The 17,659-nt window shown below is 41.1% G+C and overlaps 1 protein-coding gene across 2 annotated transcripts in view; it reads right to left on the bottom strand.

The window, feature by feature from the left end:
* The window catches only part of ivns1abpa (influenza virus NS1A binding protein a), a 16,587-nt gene extending 1,326 nt beyond the window's left edge, over positions 1 to 15,261 (bottom strand). Inside the window, exons 1-14 of one of the 2 annotated variants that reach the window (XM_044362555.1) lie at positions 15,053 to 15,261; positions 8,963 to 9,254; positions 8,621 to 8,755; positions 7,716 to 7,885; positions 7,537 to 7,612; positions 7,157 to 7,330; positions 5,460 to 5,585; positions 3,757 to 3,867; positions 3,024 to 3,165; positions 1,462 to 1,686; positions 1,168 to 1,289; positions 754 to 880; positions 493 to 624; positions 168 to 341 (exon numbers count right to left, since the gene is read on the bottom strand). In XM_044362555.1, the coding sequence (XP_044218490.1) occupies positions 168 to 341; positions 493 to 624; positions 754 to 880; positions 1,168 to 1,289; positions 1,462 to 1,686; positions 3,024 to 3,165; positions 3,757 to 3,867; positions 5,460 to 5,585; positions 7,157 to 7,330; positions 7,537 to 7,612; positions 7,716 to 7,885; positions 8,621 to 8,731 (1,690 nt within the window). In that variant the 5' untranslated portion in view covers positions 8,732 to 8,755; positions 8,963 to 9,254; positions 15,053 to 15,261. Of the gene's footprint in view, positions 1 to 167; positions 342 to 492; positions 625 to 753; positions 881 to 1,167; positions 1,290 to 1,461; positions 1,687 to 3,023; positions 3,166 to 3,756; positions 3,868 to 5,459; positions 5,586 to 7,156; positions 7,331 to 7,536; positions 7,613 to 7,715; positions 7,886 to 8,620; positions 8,756 to 8,962; positions 9,255 to 9,746; positions 9,825 to 15,052 lie in introns of those variants that run through there. The other variant, XM_044362556.1, reaches the window with a different exon arrangement.
* Positions 15,262 to 17,659: the final 2,398 nt, after the last annotated feature.

The raw sequence follows: 17,659 nt of genomic DNA on the forward strand, positions 1-17,659 counted from the left end.
TCACCTGAATTACATTATTATTATCTGGGACGTTTTTGTCTAGAAGCAACATCACCATCGCCCACACAACATGACGCTCTTATGCTGTTTACACGCTAGAAGCTGCCACGTGCAAAACAAATATCTGGCTCCACTGATCCCAACCTCTTATGTAGTTGTTGGCTTACCAGCATGGACAGCAACGCCGGCTCCCCTGCGAGCCACATTCATGGGGGCTATCAGGGTCCAGGTGTTGTTCTCAGGGTTGTAGCGTTCCACAGTGTTCAGGCAGTTCCACGACTCTGCTCCTCCAATCACGTACATGAAGCCATCCAACTCACACAGTGCTGCCTGGTGTCTCCCTGAAAACAAGGTTACTTTATAAATACAACTTTTTATTTCCCTTTTGTCTCTGACAAAACATTTGAGTTTTACTCTTCAGTTTAAATAATAGTGTATGTATTAAAGTTAGTTGAATGTTCTGAGTGTATTTGGGACTGTGTGGACACATACTGATGTTGAGGGAGGCACAGTTGGACCAGGTCTTGGTCACAGGGTCAAAAGCATCACAGTTCTTCAGGCCCTTCTGCCCGCAGGGGTCTGACCCACCAACAACATAGAGTTTGTTGTTCAAGGAGCAGACACCTTAAAACAGAGATGACAGGAGTGAGCTGAAACAGCCTGAAATAGGTCACAGAGGTGCTTCCTAATTTAAACATTTTCCTTGTTAGAGATGCAACAGTCCGTTAATCAGTCCTTGCAGGGGAGGCTGACCTGCATTGCAGCGGTTTGTCCTGAGCTCTGGCACCTGAGCCCACTCATCAGCGCGTGGATCGTATGTCTCCCCACAGCTCAGCTCGTCAGAATGTCCATTCGAACCTCCAATCACATAGAGCTGACCCTGTGCAGGTGTAAATGGACAAATCATTAGATGATACATCAACCAACCACTTAACACTTTTACTTTTGGTTGCCTTGTGGACTCAGAACTACAAGGACTTACAGATATTCAGTTAACTACATTATTTCTGAAAGACGATTGAATCTTATTTGTATACTGGATGGATTAACTACTGGTCCCCCCCTTCCTCAACCCGCTCAATCAAGGTCTGAACCGAACCATAGATTTGGAAAATTGTTACACCCCTAGTAAATAAATTTGAGACAAAGATAAAGAGGAAAGTCTACCATGAGCACAGCCATCTGGAAGCGAGCCCTTGGAGTTCGCATGGGAGCGATGAAGGTCCAGCGGTCCTCTTTGGGATCGTAACACTCCACAGTCCTCAGACATTCCTCTCTGTTGTAACCTCCTGCAGAACATCAAGATGTATCAAGGTTACACTGGAACTCTGAGGTCCACCTAAGGTTATACAGTTTCCCTTATATTTGTTTTTTTACATAATCCACATATTAAAAACTGCAAAAAGTTCTGATGGCACTTGTTTGTAATATTGTAATATTGAAACCCTGTTCAAGACCAACCTGCCGCGATGAGTCTTCCGTTCAGGGCTGCGGTGCCCAGGCCGGAGCGAGCGTAATGCATGGGTGAGAGCGGGTGCTCCTCCAGCTCCTCAGGCTGGGCCTCGAAGCTGAGGCTCTTCATCAGGCAGGGGGTGGCAGAGGGAGAGGTCTGAGGGCTGCTGCGACCGTGCAAGAAGATCACACACAACATCCCATCCAGCACAGCCAGGCACAGGTAGTTGTTGTCTGAGGGAAGATTGAAGAATGTTATTAGACATCTGGAGAAAAAAGGTTCTGAGATAAACTTTTTTTCTTTTGGAAAAAAAATTAAACACATTCCCTTTAATAAAAAAAAGTTTAAAAAAAAAAAAAAAAAAGGTATACTATGCAGGATTTTCCTAAAAAAACAATATAGACTCATACAAAAGTAATCCCTCTCAGTCATCACTTATGACCCACTAGAAGTGTGTGGCAGTGTATGTATCTGCAGAGACTCTTCCTTTATTTCCTTATCTGGGGTTCAAGCTCAAAGAGAAATCGCTCAACAGGGGGCGCCACCAGTTCCAAACACGTGCACAGGCCAACACATTTTTAATATCTCCTCCTAAACCGCAGGTCCGATTGCTACCACATTTTCTGCTGATTACTGAACCACGTCTATCAAAAGTTGCATAAAGCTTGTTGATATCTTATTTAGTTTTCAAGATATTGACCAATGAACTTTAAAAAGGGCCTGGCTCAGCACATAAATAGACCAAAGTCAACAACCATTGGGCCAGTCATCACTAAACTTGCACAATATGTACATAATTACCTGAAACATAACCTGAAAGTTATGTGCGTCAGACTAAATCAGAAATTGTTTGTCCAATCATTACAAAACTTGTTTCAAAAAGACTGTTGAACCACGTTTGTAAAATTGCTCAACAGGGGGCGCCACCAGTTCCAAACACGTGCATGGGCCTTGTGCAAATTTGGCTATAAATCAATGACAGTTTGTCCAAACATCCAGCTTGAACCCTGGAATCACCGCTTGTGGCTACATTTTTCTTATGATTTTGCTGTTTTCAGGACATTTCTGGGCATCAACCTTTAGGGTTGCGCTCTGCTCTTTGTTATGGATTTATGAAGAGCTGCAGTTCTATGTGTTTTCTTGACCTAGGGCGGGGCTGAGCAGAGCGGAGAGGCCACAGAGGACGGAATGAAGCTCTGCGTTCACACAAAATATAGAAATGTGGCACCTTCCCGCAGGCTTGTGCGGAGGTGTGGTCATGTTTATTTGTGCTTTAGAACGTAAGCACTGTAAAACAATCAGAAAATAATGTCTTATTTCTCTGATTCATGGCTGTGCTCTCATGGCGCCACTCACTCTCTTCATTCACTGTCTAGCTTGCTCAACCAACTGCTCTCTCTCTCCTTCTCACTCGCTCGTTGAGCCAGGGAGGCGGTGCCAACTTTGAATGCTATGTCTTTACAAACATCAATTGACAAATCCCACATAGTATGCCTTTAAAGCCAGCAGACTTCTGACTTTCTTCTGATTGTCCTGTAACAAATAACATGGAGTTAAGAAACACACTTACTTGTAGTCTTCTCAGAGGCGATGTACTTCCACTCTCTCCTGGCGGTCTGTTTAGGGGCATTTGCTGCTTGGTTGGAGGGCGACAGGCTTCCTGAAGAGCTGCAGCTCATCTGTCTCTGGGTGCTCTCCCGTACGGGTTTCTTCTGCAAGAGCACAGTGCAGCTACAGAAGCCAAGCTTGCACCACAGGCCCACCAGTGGCCAACACCAGCTAATCATACCCCAACCTACGCTTTATCAAGCTGGTCTTATGTGGACCTGACATAATAAGCCTACATTAATCTTTTCTGAGTATGTTTTGACACCTGACACCATGTGAAGCCAACAACACAGCACTGCAAAGTCAAGTCCAAGACCAGTCTGCATCAAAATCTAACAGCACACAGTTCAGTCACAACTCAAAATCGAGAAGAAAAAGCTGAGACAGTCATCACTGCCCACGTTCCCACTGGTTTGAGATTAGCTTAAAAGTCAAAATATGGTTAAATATATGCTCAAAGGCATAGCCAGATGGGCGTTATAGCTCATTTCTTGCTAATCCCCTGAAATTTGCTATTACGTACATTGTGGCAAAATTATGGTATTAAATGAGCTGTATCTACTTCTAGCCAGGCACAGGCTGTGAAGTATTTTTATGCATGGCCAGGCACAAGCTCTACAATTAAGCTACACACTGCCAAGCAAAATGTGGTAGAGACTTCATTACGGTGAAGCCAGGCACAAGCTGTTGAGTACCTGCACAAACTGAAGGTGGTCCTCCTCGCCACCAAACACCTCACTGTGCCCCTCAATCACCAGCCCTCCATCCACCAGCTTATGGTCAGGTGAGTAGTACAGCGTTTGCACCTGTAAGACAAACAGGAACAACACACCCATGTGGCTGTCTCCATAGCAACACACTGAGAGCCCCTGCATAAGGGGGAGAGGAAGGAGGAGGAGGAGGGAGGGCAGTGCTGTGAAGAGGAAGAGGGGGAGGGGACGAAGGCCTGGATCTTCAGTCGCTTGGATGCAAAGCTTCCTTTAAAAAGACACACGCTGCTGCTGCTGCTGCCACTGCACAGAGTGGGTTAAATATTTGAGCTCAAGAAGGTATCTGCCATGCGTGTGACAGTGGCTCTCCTTAATTTGCATCTAAAAAAAGAGGGAGCTGGTGAAGAATGAGAGGCTGCATCTGGAAAGATCTTCTGTGAAGAATGAAGAAGAGGAGGAGGAGGAGGAGGGGCTGCATGCAGCCCTCTTTCCACCTCTGCTGCTTGGAAACCGGTCCTCTAGCTGAAGAAGTTGGTCATTGTGATGGCAGCCACAATAGGCAGTCAAATCCAGATGACTAAGCAGTAGTGCTAACTATCAAGCTAATGCGTGAACATTATCCAATTATAGATTACATCCAACAAGAAATAAAAACAAACCCACACTTGTTCTGTTCTGTTCTGTTGAGGCCAGACAAGAAATATAATCTGACAATGTGTTGGTCAGACAGTTGACCATCTCTAGGGAAAATTTCACAAAAGGAAAAAAAGCAAAAGGCTTTTATCAGTTTAGAATTTTTTTTAAGTTTCACCTGGAAGGTTAATATTTCATTTGTAGTCCAGTGAAATATAATATTTGTCAAAGCAAAGCACTATGCTTATGTGCAATGCTGTATTCTGTCCAATGCCTAATTTGAGTGGTTGTTGAACGTGCCAGTTGATACGTAGGTATTTGTATGAGCATGTATTGTTATGTGCAGTAAAGGGGCTTTCAATTGGATGTTTTTATTGCTAAAATGTGTTGTAAATGCAAAAATGGGATGCATCTGTATAAATGGCATGGACAGATGGGAGCACTGTGTTGCTTGGCTGCAAAGAGAGGCTGCTGAGAGGCAGTAGTGCTCCTCTCCTCTCTCTCTCTTTTCTCTGACTCATTACCCTGGTGGCTCAGTCCTGGCTCCTCAGTCTGGTCTCCTGCTGCTGCTAATAAACCTACAGGAGAGATAAATCAATGGGGAGGAGGGCCTGTTAGTGCTGGAGCAACAAACACGCAGCTGTTCAGATAGTAAAGTGGCAGTGAGACAGCAGAATCAAGGGTCAGACCTTAGAGAACCTGTTTTTGTGTTTCAGAGGAGAGGAGCACTGTAATACTCAGATGGGGTTGTATGTAAATCAACCACATCACCCAAAAGGAGAACAGCTGAAACAAAAAAACAAGAGCAAACAGCAGCTCTTTTTGGCTCACCTCTAATTTGTAGTATGGTTCAGGGGTACAGTTTCTTACTGCAAAAACCTCAACAAATCAGAGGGAAAAAAAAGAACAATCCTGACATAGCAGCATGACAATGGCATGCTATTTCTATTTCAGCTCCCTTAATGACTTCTTAACGTCAAAAACAGGAGGAGCCAGAAGGAGGGGAAGGGACAAGGTGGTAAGCATGAGTTGAAACGGCACGCCCCGGTACTGACCTCCTCCATCAGTCGTTCCAGTTGGTCTCCGTTCTCCCAAAGGCTACGCTGTACCCAGTTGAGCACTTTTGAGTAAAGTTTGCCATTGCTGGGCAGGGTCAGGTTGTCTTCTAGCATTACTTCTAACTGTAAACACACAAAGGGGGTGAAACAGGAGTTACATTCATGCACAGTAGGAATAAAGTGACTGCATAACTGAGGAAATTAATACCATGGCTTTCATTGCCAACTGGAAAATGTGATCTTACTGGCTAGGGTTGTGTGTTATGACGATATGTATCGTGCGATGATAGAAAAATGTCTATCGTTTCATATGATATATATCGTTATCAAGATATGAAATTACCTATATGGAGATATGAGATTTTGGTCATATTGCACAGCCCTATTACTGGCTTACTCATTTACCTGAGCCTTAGGGACATTTGATTTATTTTGATTTCCATATAATTGCCCAATTTTGGCAAGATTCATCTCAGTATTATAGTAAGCTGCTCTGGAATCACCCCCACCACTTATTAAACCCGTAAGCTCCTGGTGCAACCTTCAACCCACATTTGAATTAATCACTGGGTCAGTTGTATTTTAAACGTCTCAACAGGAATTTTGTTTACATACACCAGATTATTTGGCTCAGGTCAAGTTTACAAATTCATGTCGCCTTGAAGAAAATTCTTTAATATCCTTTGTTGCAACAAGCGACCCAAGAAAGACAGCAGTAAATTAGCTAATGGGTCAAAAAGCTACCAGCTGTCAGTGTTCCCCTTAATGATAAATACAGTTCAGATCTGTCTTACACATAAATTGAACTTCAATATTAACCGTTATATTTTTAGCTCCCAACTGGGACAGCAAACAATTTCTGCGACCAATAAATAAGTTTCATTTAAGCATTTTTTCCATTTACGATCTAAAATTGTAAGAATTAATGCCAAAGGAGCATCAAAAGCTCCTAGACCCAAAGTGATATCTTTAATAGCAACAGTCAAAAAGCCATAAAAGGTATTTAATTAAAAATAATATGAACCCCAAAAAAGCAGCAAATCTTCACATTTGAGAAGCTGTAACCAACAAATGAACTAGTCATTTCAGCACTTTGCCCAACTCCTCTACAACCCTAAATCGGCGGTCTTAAAAAATGGAGGCCCACTAGCACACAGGTTTGAATTCCAACACATTACAATACCAGGTGATTTATCCAACTTGCAAAACATCAACCACAGAGGTGCCTGAGGAAACCACCTGACAAAGTCCTCAGTTTAAATAAAAACCTACACACTGTAAACACACCTACGCAAGCCCTTCATTGCATATGTTTAAGTCTCCTGCCCTAAATCCATCTCAGCAGGCTTTAGCTGTAGGAAAATCTATAAGGAGGCACACCTTCATAAGTATTGTTAATCTCACGTTAAAGTCAGAAAGTTAAAAATACAAAGCTTAATCCAGAGTTGCTCTAAGACCTCCACCACTTGCTATTTTCAGTGCAGAAGCAAAGGGGGGACTAGAATAGAAAACTCCCAGAATTAGATATTAGCAGTCAAAACCTCTACTGTACAGCCATGTAGCTTTACGATTATAAAAAGGCCCCAACTGTGTAAAATCTCACTGGCAACACTAATAAAATACTTGTACAGACTTCTTGATTTAAAGAGTAAACAAGCTGGCATGCGTGCAAGTTTAAGCTAGTCAGGTTTTACCTTGAGGCGGGGAAGTTTGAGGAAGTCATCCTGTTCAGACACTTCCAGTAGATGATCCTGGATGTAGGCGTCCACCTTGGCCAAAACTCTGGCATCTCCCATAGAGCTGGCAAAGTTACGAAAGGAGATGGCGTTCTGGGAATCCATCTTAGACAGCAGGTAGTCACCACAAATCTGAGGAGTGAGTTGGAGATGTGAGAGTTAATTACAACTTCACAATAAATATTATTACTAGCCTGTAAAAACCATGTGTAACAAACATTGGTTTACTTCAGTATCGTTTCATTTGTGCATTTTAAAGCATCAAGTCAAAACTGTCCTCGGGGGTCTCACAGGATGTCTGAGGGGAAATAAATAAAGGCAGATGATTAAAAACAAACCTGTTTGACTCGCTCCATCTTGAACCTTTTGGCTGCAGAGTAAACTTCTTTGACCCGTTCTTTGTCTGCCTTAAGCCTAGGTTACACATAGAAAACATGGTTGTCAATCATTTTCAAGTTGAGAATTTTGCAATGATAAGATCAGGGACAATGGGTCAAAGGTCATAAAGGCTACTAACTGGGCAGTGTAGGCGTAGTTGAGTAGAATCTCCACAGCCTCTGGGTCCAAGTCCTCAAAAGTGACATGAGAGACTCCATGAGGCTCAATGTCACTGTTAAAGATCTCAAACAAGTAGGGACTGCAGCAAGCCAGGACAGCACGATGAGCCATCAGCTCATGACCACACACCTGGTCAAATGAAGAGAAACGATAATTATTTCAGGCTCACAGGATATTGATTTCCACACCAGATATTTTGACTTTTATCGTAGGAAAAGCACAGGTGTAACTAGTAAAATGAAAGATGTCTCCGTTATATTCAAGTGTCCCGGTATGCCTCGACAGTGTGACCATGAGTAAACGTGCACAATACCAGAAACCTGAAACCCAAGCAGCTAAAAGGAATTCAGCTATCATGTTTTATTATTTGCACCTGTGCTTTTCCCACTATGACATTTCAAAATCTCTTTAATTAAAAATGCCAAGATCAGTAATTAAAAATTAATACAAATAATTAAAAAGCTCCAAGATTCCCTGTCTCAGGGGAAACCTCTTAATGTCAAAGCCTGAATGGTTGCACAAGTGTGTCAGAGGTCTGCATCATACAGATGGTGGAAACAGGTTCTCACACTTGAAATATGAGAACAGCAGAACCATAACAGTCTCCCTAACCATAACAGAAAAAGGACAACAACATGTCTTTTCCTTGTTTCCAAGTTTGGCATGACTCAAGCGGGTTTTGAACAAAATACAGACCATTCATCCCTTAGACCCAGTGAACTGGACTATATATGATAAAAACTGTAGTTTGTTCTGATATCTTATGCATTTCAAACTGTTTTTGATTCCTTATATTAAAACATGTTTGTCATTTTACCCCAACTATACCCTTCACTGTGTGTATGTGTTTGCTTTAAATCATACCTGCAGTCTAACGTCGCAGAACTGACCACTCTTTCTCAGAGCGTTCATTTTGGCCACGGTGGAATCCAGGAAACTTTCATCCTCAAAGATCAAATAACCATTTGGAATCATCTTGGGTGAATTTTGTTGGTATATCTGAAGAAAACAGATGAAATGAATAAATCTATGCCAAGTCAAGTCAGGCAATAACACCCAGCATACTCTGTCCAACATGCTTTCAGCTGTGCAACATAGTAATAGCTGGCTTTATTAATTGATGACCAAGAGAGCGGGATTAGGATTAGCTGCCTTTAATGTGCATTGTGTACTATAATCTCTCATATGCATTAGTCATGGCCTTACCTAATAGAGAATAATGCAAATCCAGGGAAGCACCACTGCTGAGAGTAGAACCGAAGGTAGGCAATAGGCAAAGCAGACCGAGATCACAGGGAAACTCTGGTCTTCTTCACCCGAGGAGAGGGATGGGGAAGTTGTCAGAAGAAATGCCAGTTGACTAGACGGGCGTGAGCAGAAGGGAGAGGGAAACCAGTCGCACCGACAAACTATCAGGCTTGAAGCGACTGTAATCAAGTCCTCGGGAACCCGTTGGCTATAGAGTTGTACTTATTCTCTGTTGGTCATACATTATAACCTGAAAGAAAAAAGGAGAAAAGAGAAAAAAAAAGGAACATGAATTTTTGTTTCATACAAGAGGAGAGAGGGCAAATGGCTTATTTTGAAACTGATGCTGCCTTTTCTTGGCGCTCTTGCAATGCTAGCATGAGTCAGTTCCACGTGGTAAGTCGAGGAAACCTTGCACATACAATTGTAAAGGAGAACACTACCTCCTCTTCCACTCTTTCAGCGTCCCTTTCACCAGTCATTTTCCAACCATGCAGTAAAGCTCACACTGTTTCCACACTCCCAACACACATAAAAATTCAAGAATAGGCGATCTGATTAAGGATACAATAGTCACTTGAGTTGATTAAATAATCCTCATCGAATTCAGGAAGAAAACTGGAATTCAGCATTTTATCCCAATATGCTGTGCACCAACAGGCATGCAGTGGTATAACCGAGTTGGCTAAGCACACGATCCTCTCATACAACACCCTCCATTTAGCGCTTTAAATCTCCACACCTGCTGCTACGTCCCACTGGGCCACGCAAGACCGTTAAATCTGTCTCATGCCTTCAGCTCTGTCTCCACTCTCTGAGGCGAACCACTCCAACTAAATCTTATGACAAGCCCCTTTGGCTGGCTCCACCCTATAGGAACCCTTTCATTCTGACATTGACCTATAAGGAAAGCGCAGGAGGGAACAACTTGAGACAGCATTTCCACAGCCAGTCAATATGCTATTTAACCCTGACGCAGACCTACACTCCCACAAAACATGATCCAATAGAGATTGTCCCGTGCTGTATCTCTCTATCTCAAGTCATTTTATTCTGCTATTAAAAAAAAGTTTGTATTTTTCCATCTGTCACACAAAGAAATACAGATCTCACTTGGACCAATATGATCTTAACAGCACAAATGAAATTCACTCAAATTCCAACAGTTTTATCACTATCCCACATGGAGAGACAGGATGAGACAGACCACGGCAGCTGGCCCTGTCTGAAATTATATCCACACTCCATGTGACAAAGCTTTCCTGGGTGGCATAGCTTTGTGTGAGTGTCAGGGATACAAACAGGTAAGTTGAGAACAATGTGTGGATAGAGAGAGCTTCCCACAAATAGTGGGTCTGGGGGCAGGGAAAGAAAATTTTGAAAGGCATTCGCTTTACATGTTCATTTCTAGTTACTTTTAAGTATATTTGCATCTGCCTGAAAACTAATTCTAACAGCCATTAAGGGGTAAAACAACCCTTCATAAAACACATAAAAGGAATCGATAATCAACATACTGATCTGCAGCTCAACATGGCACTCCCTTTACCAGCACATAGCGTCAAGTCACTTTGGTCCATGTGATAAATAAAAACAAAAACAAAACAAATTCCACACAAATTTAAAATTCCACACAAAATGCTTTGTATTATCATAAGGCCTGCAACTATCCATTGATCTGATGATTATTTTCCATGATCAATCGATGAACTGTTTGTCTATAAAATGTCAGTAAATAGTAAAAAAAAACAAATGTCTTTGTGTGTCTGACCAACAGTCCAAAACTCTGAAATATTCAGTCTGCTACAATGTCAAAGAAAATTCTCTAATTTTTACATATACAAAGCTGATACCAGCAAATTTCTAGCATTTTTGTTTTAAATAGTTTTTGATTATCAAAATAGTTATCTCCTACGATTCTGAATCGATTCACAAATGTCAAAAATGTGTTTTCTAAACATGGTGTTGACGGAACAAAATAGGCAGGAACTTAACTGCGAGGGCAGGGCAGCACTTGGACAGTCTACAGCTCGCACATGCTAGAGTTCCTCTTCAAAAAAGGCAGCAGTTGCGAGCATTTTTTGATTTAATGACTAAATAACCTTTGCGATACAAATGTGAAGTATACTGTGAACTTTCTAAGCCATCGCTCAGAGACTGATGTTAGCAGAGCGGAGCTGTGAACCCAAGAAAAAAAATTCTTCCTCAGAATTTCCTTCCTTCTACACAAAGCTTGTAGGTAACCTATTCAAAACAGCAAAGGTTGAGGAGTTCGCATCTCTGGAGTGTGTATCCAACTAATGTGTGATCATAAAATCATTTTTAGAAAGCTGTTACTCAGCTGGTGTGCATGTAATGTAGGCTATTTGTTACTTCACCTGCTTTAAGTGGTAGATTTTAGATACCATTAACATTTGTGGTTTGCATGCAGGACTGTCAACACAAGAACTTGTCAATGATGAAGCACAAAAGTCCTGTAACAAATAACTGCAGGCTTCTACTCTTAAAAGAAACATGCAAGGAGGCACTCGACAAGTTAGTCAGACAATGAGAATATTAAGAAAAAAGACTTTAAAATGATTCTTGAACCTTGCAGGAGGTTTATGCACACACATGTTTCAGATCCATTTGAACTGTGCACAAACCACAGATACAGTGCAGCCTAGGGTTATCTGCTAGCTCACTACTGCAAGACTGCAAACCCAAGGCCATATGTGAAACCTGCTTAAATAATATTTTTCTGGAACATTTGTCTTCAGCTGGAAAAAAATGCTTGCAGTGTAGGACATCTGTGCACTTACAAATTGAACGAAGTAAGACTGCCCTGAGCTATGTCCTCTCAATGAATTAGCCCTATAAAAATAGCAACATGTACGTTCAAGATGGCAAGCAACTGGTTCAACAAGTTAAGGCGCCAAAAGCCAGCCTGACAGACTACCCTTTCCAGGCTGAACAAAATGATGCAAGGCGCATGTATTGTATGCCAGTCACTTGAAACTCAAGTGATTCAAATCACCCACAAAGCACAAATACAATTGTGCACTTGGCCAGATCAACAAAACAAAAAATCTCAAATTCCATGGCCTACTAAACTCAAAACCACACTGTACACAGTGAGAGTTTAATAAGCATAAATCAAGTATCAGAAGAAAAAACAAGGAATTATGTTGAGATCCGATTACTTAGCCTCGGACTGCATTTGACTCTATTTTTTCCTTTCTCTAAGTTTTTACCTTTTTTCAAGACTTACACAGTATGACGCAAAAGAGAAAAAAGGGACAAAATGTACAAGGAGAAGATGATGGCTATCAGTCTGAAGGCAGAGAAGGACTAAGAGGGACTATGAAAAATTTATTGTTTTGCTCTTAAAAAGTACATTGCACTATTTCAGAACAGGCAGTCAGTAGTGTTGTTGCAGAGCCAGTTGTGTTTTCTATCTCAAAAGATGCTAATCATGTGCAGCATGAAGCTAAAAAAAAGTCCCACACAAAATGCGTATGTGCCGTGCTTCATTAATGGCCAACTTGTGAAAGGCGGATGTGTAAAAGTACTAAGCGTCAAGACTGCTGGAGATGTGCCAGAGATTTTTATGGGTAAATGCTCAACCACAACTGCACATGCTAGAATATAGTCTTTGTATTGCAATGAACCACATTTTCAGCAGGGTTGGCATTGAAAGCTGTAATTCACCCCGTCTGTCTGTGTGTGGATGGAGGGAACACTGTCCCAGTTTTGAGGCATTATGCAACATCTGGCAGAAGACTCCTTGTGAAGGCTCTAAAGCTCAACTCCTCCTCATGGCTGGATCCAACACGCTCGCCTGTTGCCTTGTTCCCTTCTCATTTCTCTACCTAGCAGTAGCATTTTAACCCACTGCTCTGCCAGGCATGCCACGCCCTCAGCTCTCTAGATCATTCTCTCTTAACACAGCATTGCTGCCTTAATCGCAGCCTGTGATTAAACAACAATCTTCTGCAAACTGATAAGAAAATCTTACATCGTTAGCCAGTGTTTCTGTGGAAACTAGCAAATGGCAATCCAGGAATTAAGTCACGCTCCATAAAAGTGCAAAACAAAACTGCTGGGTTAAACATGATACACATGTGTTTTTATTTCTTGCCTTTTAGTCACTTACACAGACACAAGAAACAAAACTATAGTGACACTGGGGAAATAACAGTGCCTGCATCAGGTCAGTAGCCAAGCATATAGGAATTTATTTAGCGAAACAAAAAGACAGGCAGACTTTGTGAGCTGTAAATGTAGATACATGTGCAAACGCTTGATAACCAGGGAACAAAGGGGACAGAACAAAGGCCCGACAGAGAAAGAGTGAGATTGTTCCCAACTTTGTCACAGAGGGCAGCTCTTGATGTATTCTCTCTCTCTCCATTTTTCCCTCTGATTAGTCAGACACAAAAGTGCAGGTCTGACACTGAACAATCAATGCTTGTTAGACACCCCTCCAGTGGTGAAGAGAGATATTGCCGACTATTTAACCCAGCTTTAACTGTGTGGAAATTTACTGCTTTAATTTAACAAGTCTTGAACAAGAGGATCTCATAAGGGTGTGACAATAACAACGAATTGTACTGATTGTGCGTCTATAAAAAGAAAAAAAATTCACACCTCTGATCAAAGCAGTGGCAGGACAGAGACAATAATATCTCAAATTAAACAAGACTGAACAAATTTAACTGAGAAATACTGAGGATTAATTGTGCGAAATGAGACAACACTCATGTTTAAATACAAGAGCGACTCATTTCTATACCACTTAAGGAAGTAAAACAGAGAATAACTTGGAAGCATGACCAAACCGACAGTAGGGATGTTTTATTAGTCATCTAGAGAAGAAGCCTTTAAAACGCCTGCATATGGTTTTCTTCTTTCTCAAATTGTTAATCTGGGTTATTTGAGAATTTTCCACGTGGTTTCCAGCTTCAAGACCGGATTAACAGCACAGTAGGTCAAATACTATGTGGCATGAGGCGACCTGCAGCCGGCAGACATTATATACTAAAGCACTTTAGAAAATCCCGAATCGTTAAGAATCGGCTAGACAATTTCCTTTAACTAGACAATCGATACTGCGCAATGCCGACAGTAACAGTAAGGCGTCAATAGTATGTCAACAGCCCATAGAATCTGAGACAATATGGCTCTATATATCGTGAGTAAAGGACAGGATGTACCCATACTATGTTACCCACCCTGCCAGCCCCCAGTGGGCAAGTCTTTCACGATTGGACACCCAGTATGTTTGCCCATTCGCTGCAAACCATTCATTCGTCTGTCTCCTCCTCTGGTTGGAGTTATGTATGAGGGCCATGAAGCCTGGCGATGTGCCCGAAGTCGTATAGACTGTACGTACATCCCGCCAGCAGAAAGTGGGTCAGGAACAAGAGCCGACCCCCCCACCCCACCCCAAAAAGAATCTGACTAAATCGACTTTTACATCGGTTACAAAGGCAGACAATACACCCACTTTAGCTCGCAATCAAAAGAAGCCGAAAGAGAGGGCGCTAACTTAACATTAGTGCATGTTAGCTTTCTAGCTACAGCAGACAACCTGCTGCTTAGACAGGATGGGGAGCCATGAGAGCGCCAAGCCGGGTAAATTAATTTAACTGGACCACGGCGAATACATTTAGCTAGCTCTTTGACCGTACTCAACACAAGAAACCACTCCGCTATTCAGTTAGCTGGGTAATATAAGTCAAATATCCGCGTCATTAGATATGCTATGTATGCGGAAAACGTCGGTTTGTGTGTGACATTGTCCGCGCCAGATCGAAATCGAGCCATTTCCAGCCGTTTCCACCAAGTCTGGGCAAAGACAGCTGTTACCATTCATTGTAAGTGCAAAATAAATATCCAACGTTAACTAAAGAACGACAACCACCATTACAATTCACTTTAAACTGTAACCAACGACAGCTTTAACGGTTTCTCCACGTGTTGTAACGTTAACCCTGACAAAGACATCAAACAGCGCCAATTCCTCGTTGATTTTTTTTAAATGTCAAGAGAAAAAAAAAATCTTACCTGGGGCGTTTGACAACAAATGATGTTAGACATATTTAATGCGAATTCAGAGTTGGTTGGTTCTGGTTCGAGTAACGACGCAACGCGGCTACAGGCTTGTGGAGCTGGTTAGTGGTGTGACTGTTCCCTCTCTGTAGGAGAAACACGTCCGCTCTCGGTCTAGTCTCGGCTCGCTTTGACAGGAAGCTCGCGCTGACGGGAAGGCGCGCTCCCGTGAAAAGCTGTGCAACCGCCACGCCGTGTGTGACGTAATGCGGGTGGGCGGTCCTTATTCCGCCTACTTGTACTTACGCTGAGAATGATGAAATCCAGGATGTGGTACAGTGTGGGGGTGAATCCATGATCACAGGCCTTTGGAAAAATGTATTGTTTGGATTCACTCAATATGTCAGGAGTCTCTGCTTGCAGTGCTATTTAATTAATTTGCTTACTATTTTTTTTCTTTGTTTATTGGGTTTTGCAAGGACACACAATGGTGTCATGAGAGCATTTACAAAAAAGTAAAGAGGTATATATTCCCTTTATAAAAAGACATTATAAAAAAAGTGACATATTGCTAAACACCAAAACAGCCTACAAAGACTGAGAAAACTAAAATAACACAACCATAAACAAACAGATGTGCAGCAGCACATCACCCACGCCACAAAAACACAATATTGATGCCCCTCCAAACTGCAAAAGTTGCTTCAATCAGGAATGAGTAGTAAATGTATCCTCTTAACAAAGTGGAAGAATGGACCCTATATTTTCCCAAATTTATTGGACGAGCCATTTAATGAAAGTCTGATTTGCTTACTATTTTAACCATATTTTATATTCATAATCCAAAGTCTTAAAGATCCCCTCCACACATGTTTTACAGTAAAATGTATATAAAATACTTTAAATAATAATTTGTGTCTGATACGGTTTTTCCACAAAAAAAAAAATCTTTTATCTTCTCCCCCGTTAAAAATTCCACAGTCTATAAATATGCAAATATATTTCATTTCAGATGTTTAACTGCTTGACTCAAGATGTTTCCTACTTCACTGTAAAGTCCTTTCTCAGAGTTTGTGCACTAGAGGCTTCAAGTTTCCACATCACACTTATGTAAGCCGAATGTTGGACCAGAATCGGTCAGAAATCATGCTCTTAGGTCCATCCCTTAAAATTGGATTTTTAATGAGCACGGAGAAACTTTCCACTTTTAGTAGATGAATGTGAAAACAGCCTTCTAGTGTCAAACTCTGCACATATATCATTCTGCAGAAAAAGAAATCATATTTTTGTGGAGGAGAACTTTAAGCAAAAAGCCAAACTTTTCAGAGCTGACTGCTTGTATCAAACAATACATTTCTTCAATATTTGAATGTACAAACACAAACACTTTATTACAAGATGTATATATTTTTTTTCTTTATGATTAACCATTAACCTTTATTATTAACCATTAACCTTTATTATTAACCTTTAGTCCCCTCGGTGTGTTTGTGATTGTAGACACAAGTTGTATACAGAACGTGTTGTCAATGTGTTGTATACTTATTCCAATGAAGCTGTTTTTTTTTTGTTTTTTTTTAAAAAGGTGAATCACAGTGTGGTGGCCAAATCATCCATTATATATTTTTTAAAGAAATATAATTCAAGTATCAAAAGTAAAAGCTCTCTTGCAGAAAGATGGCCCCAGTGCATGTTACCTGGGGCCATCTATACCCCGATATAGATAGATATAGTTGGTGACAGTATATAACTTCTTTATATACTGTTGGGTAATTTAATCTATAACAATGCATCACATTTTATGAGCTCCTCATTGGTTTTGTGTAAAATGTTATTCTGCTGGTAGGCCTGACCAGTAACTATAGATGTAGTTGCAACACTATTCAATCAACAGCTATTTTGATAATTGATGAATTGTTCTGAGCAATTTTTTAAGAAAAAATACAAAAACTCTCTTGTTCCAGCTTCTTAAATGTGAGTATTTTCTGTTTCTTTAGTCTTTTATGATATTGAACTGAATATCTTTAGGTTGTGGACTGTTGATCAGGACATTAGGAGACATGGGTGATTTGCATTTTTCACCATTTTCCAACTAATCAATTAATAGAGAAGGTAATCAACAGATTAATCAATAATGAAAAGAATAATTAGATTAATATATAATTAGATACACTCACAATAGTAAATGGCACTGATCACCCCCTCGATCCACTCTTCACATTACTGTCGTCTGGTCGTAGATGAAGAATATGATGGAGAAGAGCTCACTTTGGCAAGAGCTTTGTCCCTCTTGCCATAGCCGCCCTGAACTGCCTCATTGACATTGTTTATATACTAGATCTAGACATATATGTATACCTGTATATATAAATATGGGTTGGGATGCAGGCAGGAGTGTGAATGTATGTGTGACAAAATATATAATTCATGCACTGTGTATATCTGTATGTTTCTTTGTGGAATATGCACAGGCTGTGAGAACTAATCTTGAAAGAGGGAGAAACAAGAAATACCAGGAGGGATACCAGGATATAGATTAGCAAAAAAAGAAGAGACAAAATGGGGGGAAAGGGAAGCACAAACAAAAGAAAGAAGAAAGAAAGAAAAGATTATTTTAGATAT

This window comes from Thunnus albacares, chromosome 9 (assembly GCF_914725855.1).
Source record: "Thunnus albacares chromosome 9, fThuAlb1.1, whole genome shotgun sequence".
Taxonomy (NCBI): Eukaryota; Metazoa; Chordata; class Actinopteri; order Scombriformes; family Scombridae; genus Thunnus; species Thunnus albacares.